This window comes from Neovison vison, chromosome 13 (assembly GCF_020171115.1).
Source record: "Neovison vison isolate M4711 chromosome 13, ASM_NN_V1, whole genome shotgun sequence".
Lineage (NCBI taxonomy): Eukaryota > Metazoa > Chordata > Mammalia > Carnivora > Mustelidae > Neogale > Neogale vison.
In genome coordinates this window covers 53,349,125-53,364,540 of record NC_058103.1, presented here as the reverse complement: position 1 = coordinate 53,364,540, position 15,416 = coordinate 53,349,125, and the positions used below count along the sequence as shown (strand labels likewise).

Below are 15,416 nucleotides of genomic sequence, written 5' to 3'. Positions count from 1 at the left end.
AAATGGAAAAGTGGGGTCCCCAGGGTTTGGTGCTGGGGGTGGACTTATTTAACCAATTTGTAAATGATCTTGAGGGAGTGCACAGTGAATTCTCCAAATTTACAGATGACACTACATACTTCTGGGTAGTGAGATGCCATGTCACAGGGATGAACTGCATGAAAACGGCACAAGACTATATGAGTTCAGAAAAGTGGCAGAAGAACTTCATTTTGGGCAAATGTAAGGTAATGCATTTAGGGGAAATGATGTATTTTCCAAGCAATCAGGTGAACTCAAGGATATATGTGCACATGAAACACAGGAAGCGAAATTGTTAACATATTGTCTCCTGAAACATGAGATAGCTGCACTTAGAAAATCCCATAAATTTCTGATTGTTGTACTTGTAAAACAATTCTGTGAAGGTTAAGAACAGTCAGAGAAAAATGACAAAATAATTAAGATGTAGATGGTACCTTACTGTATTGGTAACATGGAGGGTTTTTTTTTTTTACGTTAATTCTGTGCCTAGTGTGGGGCTCAAACTCACAAACCCAAGAGCAAGAGTCACATGCTGCTTTAACTGACCCAGGTGGGTGTCCCTCATTCTACTGGTCGCAGAAATTTTGGATATAGTCAGGAGTCTAGGTTCAATTCCTAATGCCAAACATTTTTTGCCCTTAAACAAATTACTTTTGTCTATTAACCCAGCTTTCCTCATTTGTAAAATTAGGAAGGTGGGACTAGGTGATTGATAATGTCCCATACAAAACGTAAAAATTTATGGCAGTTAAATATGAAGCTAGATTAAAAGTGGGAGGGATGGTCCTGAGTTCATAGAGACTAAAGTAAAGAAAGATATAAAATTATTAATGTTTAAAGACAAAGATATCTGTGACTTTAGATAACTGGAGTTAGTCTTATGGAAATCATTATATCAGAAACTAATACTGAAAGTTAATGTATTCACTTTCTAATGCTGTATAACAATTACCACAAACCTAGTGGTTTAAGGCAGGACAGACTTTTTTAGCTTATTGTTCTTTAAGTTAGAAGTCTTACATGGCTCAACTGCTTTCTCTGCTTGGGGTCTCCCAGAGTTAAAATCAAGATGATAATAATGCTGAGCTCTGTATCTAGAAGTTCTATAGAAGAATCTGCTTCCAAATTCATTTTGGTTGTTGGCCAAATTCAGTTCCTTGTAGTTATAGGACTTAGGTCTCTGTTTTTTTGCTGGTTGTCAGCCAGGGTCCTCTCTCAGCTCCTTAAGCTCACCCAAATTCCCTCTTGTGCAGCCCCCTCCATCTTTAAGCCAGCAACAGTATGTTGAATCCCCCTTGTGCTTAGAAGGTTTCTGATTTTCTCTTCTGCTACCAGCCATAGAAAGCTCTCTGCTTTTAAGGATGAGTATGATTAGATTAGGTCTACCCAGAAAATCTCTGTATCCTAGAGTCAACTCTGCCATATAATATAACATAGCATAACATAATCCTGGAAGTTATATCTCATATTTACAAATTGCAGGTATTAAAGCAGGACATCTTTGGGGAGCCATTTTGGAAGTTATGTATACCACAGTAAAGTTCAAAACAATTTAGGAGGCTTTGGATCATAATAAACTAGTTAGGACAAAAAAAGATTCGCAGTGGTGGTTCTGTGTACATCTTAATCTTTGCTTAATGACATGGTAATTCTTCTAATCCATTTTGTCATTTCTTGATTTCTTTTTTTTTTTTCATTTCTTGATTCCTTATTTGAAGTTTTAAAATTATAAAATGGTTACAGCTTTCAGTTTTTTTTTTTTTTTTTTTTTTAAATATTTTTTTTTTTTTAAAGATTTTATTTATTTATTTGAGAGAGAGAGAGACAGTGAGAGAGAGCATGAGCGAGGAGAAGGTCAGAGAGCGAAGCAGACTCCCCATGGAGCTGGGAGCCCGATGTGGGACTCGATCCCGGGACTCCAGGATCACGCCCTGAGCCGAAGGCAGTCGTCCAACCAACTGAGCCACCCAGGCGTCCCTACAGCTTTCAGTTTTACTATTTCTCACATTTAGTGTCCTATTGCTTGTTTGCTTGTTTTAGCCATTCTCATATCATTAGGGCCTGTGATGGACCTACAGCCCTTAATGTTCTGGGCTAAAAGTTATAATCATCTTTGAAACTGTAATTGACTATGAACTACTTATCAAGGTGTAACTTTATTTTGATTCTGAGGAAAGAAGAGTAATTTTCTGATACTACCTCTTTCTATAATTTTCTTAAAATCGAAGGGGCCTGGTTGATGCCTGAGATCATTCTGTACTCTCTCCCTGCCCCCCAAGACTTACCTTCTCTTGTTCTTCCTATTCCACATATTCCAAGTTGTAGGAGAAAGCATAATTATAATTGATTGTAGGGCCATGCTTCTTTGAAGAATAATAATATGGTATAATTATAAGGTACTATATGAACCCTCTATCCAAAAGTATCTTCAATACCCATTTTTATGATATCTGTGGTTCTGCTATCAGAATGATATCTTGGCTTAAGGTTTTATCCTAAAAAGAATTATTTCTTTTAAAAAGAATTAATTTTAAACTTATATACTACCATTAAAAAATGTAATTTGGAGAACATTACACATTTATTATAATGAATGAATAAAAAAAAATCCATGATTTTCAACTGACCTTGGGTATGTTTTAGGTAGCAGAGAATAGGTTTTTGAAGAATGGGAACCAGGTAAGTTTTGGCAGGGGGAAAAAAAGAGCGAGGGTAAGAAATATAGGAAATACAAAACCTAGGGAAGGTTGACTTAGGTCAGAACACCTCTCAGCAGCAACCTCTTGCCCAGTGAGCAAGGAGCCCAGGATCAAGAGAGACTTTTCCTAACTCAAGTTCTGCCAAATACCAGCCTTGATATGGACCCAAGGGTGTCTAAAAAACAAAACTCAAACATTTGGTTCTCCAAAAAGAGATTTGAAGATTTGAAGCTATGTCTTTTTTTAAAGTGAGGGCAAGGAGAATGCTATACTCCAATTCAGATAGTATAACTACATTTCAGTGACTTGTTTAAAATAGGAATGACAGGGGCGCCTGGGTGGCCCAGTGGGTTAAAGCCTCTATCTTCAGCTCAGGTCATGATCCCAGGGTTCCTGGATCGAGCCCCGCATTGGGCTCTCTGCTCAGCGGGGAGCCTGTCTCTCTCTCTCCCTCTGCCTGCCTCTCTGCCTACTTGTGATCTGTCAAATAAATAAATAAAATCTTTAAAAAAAGAAAAAAGGGAATGACAATCTTGATATTGACAGTTTTTTTTCTATTGAAAAAAAATATTGCACCTAAGGATAGAAACTGAGTTTGTTAAGGTATATATAAATACTTGTATATTTCTCAAATGTCTATAGGTACTATGGTCGAAAGATGCTTTTCCTTATGATGTGTCATCCCAACTTTGATAAAATGCTTGAAAAGTATATCCCATCCAAAGATTTGCCATATATTAAGGAATCTGTTAAGAGCTTACGGCAAAAGGTATGTGGAAAAAGTTTAATTTGTAAACATCTTTAAAAGCAAGGTACCAGGAAACTAAAGGTAGAAGTAATTGCTTCTTTGATTATTTCTCTGTTAACCGTTCAGAATATAGCTACAGTAGCATTTCAACAACTGCAGTTGTACAAGTTGCAGTAGATACTCGTAGTGTCAGTAAGAGTTTATTGAACAGAAGCTTGATATTTGGTAGAATATAATGAGGTTTATTGGAGTTAAAAGACTTGGATTTGATTCAAGACTTGGGTTTGAGAATTAGCCAACTAAATAGTGTTAGGTACATCACTTAATTTCTTTAACCTGAGTTTTTTGTTTTTATAGGGTAAGGTTAGTGATGTTCATCATGCTTGGTCCCTGCTTTATTTACCTTGCCTATTCCACTGTTAGAGTTCCTATCACACTGCAGAACATTGATTGGGAGGTCTTTGAGGGGAAGCCCCATGTCTTATTTAATCCTGAGAGATAATGGGGATTCAGACATGTCTGAAATAAGTGATTGAGGAAATACTAAGTAAAATAAAATGCGGAAAGTGTCTTATAAAAAATAATCCACTTACATTTTTTTTAAAAAATATGTTTAATAATGTAGAATTTTTCTATGGTAATTTGTTACTCCTCACTGCTAATCTTGGTTAAAGGATTCGTTTATGAAAGGCCAGTTTTATACATTTTAGAGCATTTTTTTTCTGCTTATTCTTTTTTTAAGATTTTATTTGTCAGAGAGATAGAGCGAGCAAGCACATGCAGGGGGAAGGGCAGGCAAAGGGAGAAGCAGGCTCTCTGCTGAGCAAGGAGCATGATGCAGGACTTGATCCCAGGACCCTGGGATCACGATCCTAGCCGAAGACAGATGCTTAACAGACTGAGCCACCCAGCCGTCCCTCTTTCTGCTCATTGATTTTAAAGATTTTAGCTTAATTCATATAGAAATAATTAAAATGACCATGCAAAGAATTATCTTTTTGAACTGAGCAGGTTGTATTTGAGAGTCATTTCAAGTACAAGGATTTTTAAATAGTTCTTATCTAAGTGCTTATTCTTAACCTAGTGTTGCATAGGAATTCATTATTTATGTAATGTGTTCATATTTTCTCTATAGATTTTAAGGTTTAAGAAGCATAGTTATAAAATATAGCATATTAATTCTTAAAAATTTAAACAGTTTTACTTGGCCAATATCATTTCCTATTAGTTGATCATATATTTGGTTAATTTACTACTAATTAGAAGGTATTTTATGTATTGATACCCTTTAAAGCATCAGCATAGCTGATTATTAAGATGTGTTCACTTATTAAAAGATCAGTAATGACTTCTAAGAAAATTACATGGTATAAATTATTTCACTTAACTGGTTTTAAGACTTGTATTACACTGCCTTTCTTTATATTACTTAAAGGGCTTAGGAGAGATACCACTAGATACTCCTTCAGCAAAAGGAAGACGATCTCATACTGGCACTGTTGGAAATGCAAGGTCATCATCTGTTTCTAGAGATGCTTTCGATTCAGCTGAAAGGTAGGATCATTTGATAGTCCACATCATTAGAGAAATTACTCCCTAGAGATAGTAGTCTCATTTGGATGTTTTTATGAACTGTCCCAGGGGTATTTGTCAAAACGTAATGGAGTTTTAAAAGTTGGTAAGTACTTAAAAGTGTAAGGTAATTATATTTAATAAGGCAGTTATATATTCATAGCAACTGGCTTTGACGTGCACTAAATGTTATTAAAACTTCAGTGTTGTTGAACTTGTCAATATTAGGCCTGTGTTGGACAACTCTGATTAATTTTGTTTTCATTTATAGCCTTTACTTTTCCCCCTTGATTATAAAAGTAATATATAATTATGGTTCGTGAAAAAAAAAAACAACTTTAGGAAATCCAAACATTGAAAGAATTAACTAATCATCCATACTAGCATCAACCAGAAAAAGACTACTCTTAAATTTATTAGAAATATAATTATGTATATAATTATGTAACCTGCTTACACTATTTAACATGTAATAGATTGATTATATAATTTTTAAAAATATATATATATTTTTAGGGGGGTCTGGGTAGCTCAGTTGGTTAAGCGTCTGCCTTCTGCTCAGGTCATGATCCCAGGGTTCTGGGATCAAGCCCCGCTTAGGGCTTCTCTCTTTCCATCTGCCCACTCCTTGCCCTGCTTGTGCTCTCTCTCTCTGCCAAATGAATAAATGAATATCGTAAAAAAAAAAAGTGGTTGAATTTCATTCTTTTACATGTTATTGTCGTTTTTCCAATTCTGATAGTGAAGACACCATCTTTTTTCTATGGGATATTCTTTCCTGCTTTGTCAAAGATTATTTGACCATATAGTTGTGGGTTCATTTCTGGTCTGTTACGTTCCATTGATCTGTCAGTTTTTGTGCCAGTACCATACTGTTTTGATCAATACAACTTTGTAATAAAACATGAAGTCCAAAATCATGATGCTTCCAGCTTTGCTTTTCTTTTTCAAGGTTGCTTTGGCTATTCAGGGTCTTCTGTGGTTCCATACAAATTGTGGAGTTGTTCTAGCTCTGTGATAAATGCTGTTGGTATTTTGATAGGATTTGCATTAAATGTGTAAAGTGCTTTGGGTTTGTATAGAAATTTTAACAATCTTAGTTCTTCTAATCCATGAGTATAGAATGCTTTTCCATTTCTTTGTATCATCTTTAATTTCTTTCTTAGGTGTTTTATAGATTTTAGAGTACAGATCTTTTACCTCTTTGGTTAGGTTTATTCCTAGATATCTCATGGGTTTGGTACAATTATAAATAGGATCGTTTTCTTTTCTTTTTTTTTTTTTTTTTAAGACTTTATTTATTTATTTGACAGACAGAGATCTCAAGTAGGCCGAGAGGCAGGCAGAGAGAGAGGAGGAAGCAGGCTCCCTGCTGAGCTGAGAGTCTGATGTGTGGCTGGATCCCAGGACTCTGAGATCATGACCTGAGCCAAAGGCAGAGGCTTTAACCCACTGAGCCACCCAGACCCCCCGGGATTTTTCTTAATTTCTCTTTCTGCTGTGCATTATTGGTATATAGAACTGCAACAGATTTCTGCATGTTGATTTTGTATCTTGCATCTTTACTGAATTCATCTTCTTGTGGATTGGAAACTTGTGGATTTTTTTGGGTTTTCTATATAAAGTATCATGTCATCTGCAAATAGTGAAAGTCTGACTTCTTCCTTGCTGATTTTTTGTTGTTGTCATCCTTTAAGATTTTTATTTATTTACTTATTTGATAGAGCGAGAGACAGCGAGAGCGGGAACACAAGCAGGGGGAATGGGAGATGGAGAAGTAGACTTTCCAGCCGAGCAGGGAGCCTGATGTGGGGCTCAATCCCAGGATCCTGGGATCATGACCTGTGCTGAAGGGAGACGCTTAATGACTGAGCCACCCAGGTGCCCCTTCCTTGCTGATTTGGATCCCTTTTTTTTGTTGTTGTTGTCTGATTGCTGAGGCTAGGATTTCCAGTACCAAGCTAAGTAACAGTAGTGAGAGTGGGTTCCCTGTCTTGTTCCTGACCATGGAGGAAAAAGCTCTCATCCCCTTGAGGATGATTTTAGCTGTGGGTTCTTCATGTATGGCCTTTGTTATGATGAGGTACCTTCCTATAAGCCTACTTTCTTGAGGGTTTTTATCATAAATGGATGCTATACTTTGTCAAATGCCTTTTCTGCATCTATTGAAAGGATCATATGGTTTTTATCCTTTATTTTATTAATATCATGTTGATTGATTTGTGAATATTGAATCATCAAGGCATTTGACGTATAGTTCTCTTATTTTACTGGAATCAAGATAATGCTGGTCTCATAATGAATTTGGAAGTTTTCCTTCCTTTTCTATTTTATGAAACAGTTTGAGAAGAATAGGTATTCAATCTTCTTTAAATGTTGAGTAGAATTCCCTTGTGAAGCCATTTGGCCCAGAACTTTTGTACCTTGAGGGATTTTTGATTACTGATCCAATTTCCTTGCTGGTTATGGGTCTGTTCAAATTTTCTATTTCTTCCTGTGTCAGTTTTGGTAGTTTAAATGTTTCTAGGAGTGCATCCATTTCTTATAGATTGCTTAAACTGTTGGCATATAATATTCTCTTTTAATTGTGGGTGGCTCAGTGGGCTAAGCCTCTGCCTTCAGCTCAGGTCATGATCTCAGGGTCCTGGGATTGAGCCCCACATTGGCTCTGTTCAGTGGGGAATCTGCTTCTCCCTCTCCCTCTACCCTTCCACCCTGCTTATGCTTGCGCTCTCTCTCTCAAATAAATAAAATGTATTTTTTAAAAATAGCATTTTGTATTTCTTTGGTGTTGGTTGTGATCTATCCTCTTTCATTCATGATTTTACTTATTTGGATCCTTTTTTTTGATAAGTCTGGTTAGGGGTTTATCAATTTTACTAATTTTTTTCTGAGAACCACTGCCGCCTTTCATTGATAAGTTCTGTTGTTCTCTTAGTTTCTATGTCATTTATTTCTGCTCTAATCTTTATTATTTGCCTTCTGCTAGCTTTAGGCTTTGTTGTTCTTTTTGTGGCTCCTTTATGTATAAGATTAGATTGTTTATTTGAGATTCTTCTTGCTTCTTGAGGTAGGCCTGTATTACTATATACTTCCTTCTTATGACCTCTTTTGCTGCATCCAGAAGGTTTTGGACCATTGTATTTTCATTTTCCTTTGTTTGCATGTATTTTTCTTATTTCTTCTTTGATTTCCTTGTGACCCATTCATTGTTTAGTAGCATGTTGTTTAATCTCCATATATTTGTGCTCTTTCCAAATTTTTTCTTTTGGATGACTTCAAGTTTCATAGCACTATGGTAGGAAAATATGCATGGTATGATCTAAATCTACTTATACTTGTTTGGGCCTGATTTATGACCAAGTATGTGATCTGTTTTGGAGAATGTCCCATGTGTACTTAAATGTATATCCTGCTTTAGGATGAAATGTTCTGAATATATGTGTTAAGTCATTCTGGTCCAGTGTGGCATTCAAAGCCATTGTTTCCTTGTTTATTTTCTGTTTAGATGATTTATTCATTGTTGTAAGTGGGATGTTAAAGTCTCCTACTATTATCATATTATTATCATTGAGTTCCTTTATATTTGTTATTGTTTTATATGTTTGGGTATTTCCTATGTGTGGGGCATAAATATTTACAGTTGTTAGATCCTTTTGGATAGCTCCCTTCATTATGATACAGTGCCCTTCTTCATCTCTTGTTACAGTCTTCAGTTGAAAATCTAGTTTGTTTGACCTAAATACTGCTACTCCAGCTTTCTTTTGATGTTCATTGGCATTATAAATGTTTCTCTGTCCCCTTACTTTCAATCTGCAGGTGTCTTTAAGTCTAAAATGACCCTTTTGTCCTGCCTTCTTTTGAACTGATTGATTGAGGGGTGTGTGTGTATATGTGGTATATATGTCTATTTTTTGTCATACACCCTAAGGTATATTCATTGTTATTTTGCTATTAAATCCATTTTGTTTAAATAACAGAAAAGCCATCTTTAAACACAAGTTGCAGTAATTAGGTGGCTTCTTGAGGTGTTCTTTTTACTCTTTTCATTTATTCACCTTTTATGTATCATATACTTCTCAGTTTAAATATAAATTTAATCTTCTATTTTTCCCATTGTATAGAATTAATCATTCACAAATTAACCTCAGATCAATTTATTTAAGCAAATTAAAAATAATGAATAAATACATCTACTTAAGATCTGTGTTCTAGCTCACCATTCTATATCTGCTTTTAGGATGATTCTGAGTAAATCTTTAATCAGTGCTCTTAAGTCAACCTCAGTGCCATTTTTAATACTGGTAATTAGAGAGATGGTAACTGGCAACACATACTATTGTCCTTATGACCTGTCAATTTGGTGGTGCATGGGTGACTCAGTTGGTTAAGCATGTGCCTTTGGATCAGGTCATGATCTCAAGGTCTTGGGATCGAGCCCCACATGGGGTTCCCTGCAGGGAACCAACTTCTCCCTCTCCCTCTGCCTCTCCCTTCTGCTTGTGTTCTCTGTCTCTCTCTCTCAAATACATAAATGAAAATCTTAAAAAAAAAAAAAAGATCTGTTAATTTGCATGACACCTTAGTTTCAAAGGGATCATTCATCTGCTACATTGCATCACCCCTTTATAGCATTAAAAAAGAAGATGCTAGTAATAGTAAGTAATAGTAAATCATTGAAATAGTAAGTCCTAGTAGTGTCAAGATTCTAGTTTTCTCATGCAAATTCACATGGATATTTTGAGTTAATACAGGAGATCTGAGAGTTCTGTTTTTCAAAAGTCAGACTGACAAGATGAGCCCTTGGTTGGCATCTGGGAACTAGGATTTAAGGAAGATTACCACTGCTCCTTAACTGATAAGAGTAGTTTACTGTACCACAATTGTTTGGGCAAACAATGTGGTTTATGCTAAAGACCTGCTTTCCTTCTGGCAGCCTAGAAGTTTAGAATATCCTAGGCAGAGGACAAATCATGCCAACTCCCAGTAAAAACCCTGAGCATTGAGGGGTTCCTGGGTGGCTCAGTTGGTTAAGTGTCTGACTCTTGCTTCTGTCTCAGGTCAGGATCTCATGATTGTGGATCGAGCCCCATGTAAGGCTCTGCACTCAGCGTGGAATCTGCTTCAGAGTCTCTCTCCCTCTCCCTACTGCCTGCTCTCTCTCTCTCTCTCAAATAAATAAATAAAATACTTAAAAAAAAAAGAAAATAGGGGCACCTGGGTGGCTCAGTGGGTTAAAGCCTCTGCCTTTGCTCATGATCCCAGGGTTCTGGAATCGAGCTCTGCTCAGCAGGGAGCTTGCTTCCTCCTCTCTCTCTCTCTCTTTCTCTCTCTCTGCCTGCCTCTCTGCCTACTTGTGATCTCTGTCTGTCAAATAAATAAATAAAATCTTTAAAAAAAATTAAAAAAAATAAAGCCTGAGCATTGAGTCTCTAATAAGGTTCATTGGTAGACAACATTTCACATGTGTTGTCATGAATTGTTACTGGAGTAATTAAATTTGTTACTGTGTTAGGGCAACTGGGTGGCTGCTGTTGGGTGTCATCCCAGGGTCCTGGGATACAGCCCTTCATTGGGCTCTCTGCTCAGAGGGAAGCCTGCTTCTTTCTCTCCCACTCCCGCTGCTTATGTTCCCTCTCTATATCTCTCTCTGTGAAATAAAATCTTAAAAAAAAAGAAACTGTCCTGTGTGAACTGGGAAAGGACCCTTGGAAGCTTGTATCTAGTTTTGACAATACTTTGACACCTGCACTTTTTCCCTTTGCTGATTTTGCTTTGTCTACTTCTGTAATAAATCTTAGCTCTGAGTAAAACTATGTGCTAAATTCTGTGAGTCCTCCTAGCAAATCAACAATCTCGGGAGATTTTAATTTTTTAAAAAAGATTTTATTTATTTATTTGATAGAGATCACAAGTAGGCAGAGAGGCAGGCAGAGAGAGAGAGAGAGAGGATGGGAAGCAGGCTCCCTGTTGAGCAGAGAGCACAATCCAGGGCTCCATCCCAGGACTCTGGGATCATGAACTAAGGTGAAGACAGAGGCTTTAACCCACTGAGCCACCCAGGCGCCCCTCTCAGGGGAGATTTTAGCCCCTCCGCCGCCCCCCGCGCCTACACAGGTATTATGGCAATCACTTTCAGAATTTTTGAAAAATAAATGTGTAATAAGAACTATTTATTATGTTTGTGTTTCTTATAGGAAATTAATAATGAAATTAAATTTACCTTTCTTTGACTTTAGAGAAGTAACTGAAATTCGTGACATCACCAGAAAATCAATTCCCCGTAATTCCTTAGAAAGTGCTGAATACATTAAAGTCATAACCAGTTTATTAAATGCAAAAGACTTCCGTGATCGCATTAATGGGATTAAGCAGCTTTTATCAGATACTGAAAACAATCAAGAGCTTGTTGTTGGAAACATTGTGAAGGTAATGAACTGTCAAAATTAATTTTCATTTTCAATATGTAGCTAACAGCTCTTTAGTATAAGAAATTACCCTAAATCTTACACCTTACATATATTATTTTAAAATGTTAAACTTAGTGAAAAGTATGGATTGCTTAGATTGTGCTCTGTTAAAAGCATTCGAGAACAAAATAATTTGGAAAAAATAGAAAAATAGCTGCTTATTTGTCTGAATTCTCCCAGAATTCAGTAACTTCTTTGGTATTTTGGTAACTTCTTTGATTTTGGTAACTTCTCTGAAGCTCTGTATTCTCAGAGCCTGTGGAACCTGACATTCAGTGAATATATGTTCAGCGAATCAATAAATATTTTAAGAACTCGGGCATTTAAGAGCTCTGATGCTACTAAGAATAGATATTAAAATTTTTATATGTAGATTACAAATCTTGTATATACTAATTTACATACCAACCTTTAGGAAGATAACAAGCAATAGAAAAAGAGATAGTAACAAATTGAGCATAGATGATTTATGCTTCTTCAGAGTTCAGTTAATTACTAAATTCCATTTTAAAATTGTGTTTATGGTCATTAAACTTGGCCAATATACCATAACTACCCTTAATTCCAGTAGTACTGTCACTTAATTTTGAATAAAAATAAATGTTTTGGGAAGACTATTCTTACATGAAAAATTGTATGTATATGAATTAGCTTTCATAGTTTTTATATGAGAGATGTGTGTGTATGTGTGTGTGTGTGTATTGGCCTCACAGATATATATATATATATATATATATATATATATATATATATGTATGTATCTTAATCTCACTGAATAGCTCTTCACTCACCTGATGTGACTAAAGATTTATCATTCCCTTACTGTAATTAAGCTTATGAAAGTTAAGAATTCTAAAGAGTAAGGAATAACCGGGTTAAGAGGGAATAATAAAAATTTAACTCTGAAATTGCATATAAAATTTTCATAAGACAAACTGAAACTAAATCAGATCTCTACAGTAAAACTTACATGTCTAATTCCGGTATCAGTAGTGATAAAAGTAGAAACTTTTCTTGAATTCTTAGAGTTACCTAAGCTAACTTGTACCTTCCAAAAAAGAGCATCTCTATCCCATTTACAGTAAGCCAGTCATCTTCCTAGTAAGCTGAATTTCTCAACCTTAATTTATTAGTATGTCTTTTGGGTGATCTTTGAAGATTTGTCTTTTTGCTCTAAGAAATTTTGAGACTTAGATTTAACATCGAAGTTTTTATAAAATTCCTATTATCTAAGTTCAGATTAAATAAAATGTTGGGTGTATGTTTTTAAACAGTATTGTTAATAGGAAAAATACTACAGAATGCCAAAAAGAATTTAAATAGCTATATTATTTTACTTTAAATAATTTACTAATTTACTTTCAGATCTTTGATGCTTTTAAATCTCGACTTCATGATTCTAATAGTAAAGTAAATCTGGTGGCTCTGGAAACAATGCACAAAATGATTCCTTTGCTTAGAGACAACTTATCGCCTATAATCAACATGCTAATTCCAGCAATAGTAGATAACAATCTGAATTCTAAGAATCCAGGCATCTATGCTGCTGCCACAAATGTTGTTCAGGCACTGAGTCAGCACGTAGGTAAGAAATCTTGACTTTGGCACTCAAATTATTTTGGCTTTACTTTTGTACGTTCTGATTCTACACATTGTGTTTTTTTTTTTTTTAATAATGAAATCATAGTCAATATTTGTCATTTAATGTGATATTCTCAGTAGTATTTTAAATTATTTTTAGAGATTAAATACTGTCCCATTCAATTGACTTTATCTTCCCTTATTTTTTACTTTTCTGTTCTTTTTTTCTACCTCATTCTCACATCTGATGCAAAATTAACTTAAAATGGATCTTAGATTTAAATGTAAAACTTAGGGGCGCCTGGGTGGCTCAGTGGTTTAAATCCTCTGCCTTCGGCTCAGGTCATGGTCTCAGGGTCCTGGGATCAAGCCCTGCATCGGGCTCTCTGCTTAGCAGGGAGCCTGCTTCTTCCTCTCTCTCTGCCTACTTGTGATCTCTGTCTGTCAAATAAATAAATAAAATATTTTTAAATAAATAAATAAATGTAAAACTTAATTGTAAAACTTTTAAGGATAACGTAAGTAGAAATCCTTAGGACCTGAGGGCTTGGTGAAGAATTGTTATCATGACACTAAAAGCATGGTTCATAAAAGTTAATAAATTAGACTTCATCAAAATTAAAAACATTTGCTCCTCAAAAGACTCTGTTGAGTACATAAAGAGACATACTACAGATTGGAAGAAAGCATTTGCAAACCACATATATGAGGAAGAACTCAGAGTATATAAAGAACTCTCAAAACTGAACATTAGGGGCACCTGGGTGGCTCAGTGAGTTAAAGCCTCTGCCTTTAGCTCAGGTCATGATCTCAGGGTCCTGGGATCGAGCCCCACATTGGGCTCTCTGCTCAGCAGGGAGCCTGCTTCCTCCTCTCTCTCTCTCTCTGCCTGCCTCTCTGCCTACTTGTGATCTCTGTCAAATAAATAAAAAAAAAACCTTAAAAAAAAAACTGAACATTAAACAGTTCAGTTAGAAAATGGACAAAGGACATGGAGAAACATTTCACTGAAGAGAATATATGGATGGCAGATAAATACATGAAAAGCTGTTCAACATCCCTAGTCATTATGGAAATGTAATATTCAAGTTAAGACCATGATCACTACACAAATATGTTAGTCTGTAGGGGCTGCTACAACAAACTACTACAGACTGGATGGCATGAAAACATTTATTTCTCAGAGTTCTGGAGGCCAGAAAGTTCAAGGATGAGGTGTCAACAGATTTGGTGTCTGGTGAGGGCCGACTTTCTGGTTCCTAGATGGCCCCATCTTCTGTTTGTGTTGCCACATGATAGAAGGGGCAGAGGAGTTTTCTGGGACATCTTTTGTAAGAGAGCACTAATCCCATTCATAAGGGCTCTACCTTCATGACCTAATCACCTTCCAAAGGCCTCACCTTCAAATGTCATAACAATGGGGATTGGGTTTCAACATATGAATTTTGGAAGAAACAAGCATTCAGTTTATAGCAAGTATTAGGACAGCTAAGATGTAAAAGAATGACAACAAGATTTCAGAGAAACTGAATCTTTGCTACTTTGCTGGTGAAAATGTAAATAAAATGGTGTAGCCACTGTAGAAAATAGTTAGGCAATTTCTTAGAAAAACTAAACTATGCTTATCATATAACCCATCCATCCTTAGGCATTTATTCCAGAGAAATGAAAACTCATTTCCATCTAAAAACCTGTACACTGTTGTTTATAACCGCTTTATTTGCAATAGCCAAAAACTGCAGATAACCTAAATGTAATTTACTGGGTTAATAGTGAAAAAATTTGTGATAACATTCATACAGTAGAATACTACTTAGTAATAAAATAGTATTATGGATACACACAACACAATGCTCAGTGAAAGAAGACAGTCCCAAAAGGTCACATGCTATAGGATTCCATATGTATAACCCTCTAAAAATGATAAAATTTATAGAGATAGAAAACAGATTAGTGGTTATCAGCATTTAGGGGCAGCTAGGGAGGAGGAGCTGGATGAGACTAGGGAGATCTTTGTGGTGAGAGAATAGTTCTATATGTTAATTGCAGTGATCATTACAAATCTACACATATGATAAAATGACATAGAATTGTACACAGGTAGGGGCACCTCGTTGGCTTAGTCAATAGAGTGCGTGACTTTTGATCTCAGGGTCATGAGTTCAAGCCCCACATTGGGTGTAGAGCTTATAAAAAAACCTCCAAAAATCAACAATTAGGTGAATGATGCAGATTAGAACTATGCACATGTATAAATGTCAGATTCCGTATTTTGATGTATACTATAATTATTTAAGATACAACTTTTAGTGAAAGGTACAT

The 15,416-nt window shown here is 35.8% G+C and overlaps 1 protein-coding gene across 2 annotated transcripts in view; it reads left to right on the top strand.

Moving 5' to 3' along the window:
• TOGARAM1 (TOG array regulator of axonemal microtubules 1) overlaps nt 1-15,416 on the top strand; it is an 81,488-nt gene that overhangs the window by 63,104 nt on the left and 2,968 nt on the right. For both annotated transcript variants that reach the window (XM_044229672.1, XM_044229671.1), the window contains 4 exons: nt 3,366-3,492; nt 4,907-5,025; nt 11,283-11,472; nt 12,879-13,098. In XM_044229672.1, the coding sequence (XP_044085607.1) occupies nt 3,366-3,492; nt 4,907-5,025; nt 11,283-11,472; nt 12,879-13,098 (656 nt within the window). The remainder of the gene's footprint in view (nt 1-3,365; nt 3,493-4,906; nt 5,026-11,282; nt 11,473-12,878; nt 13,099-15,416) is intronic.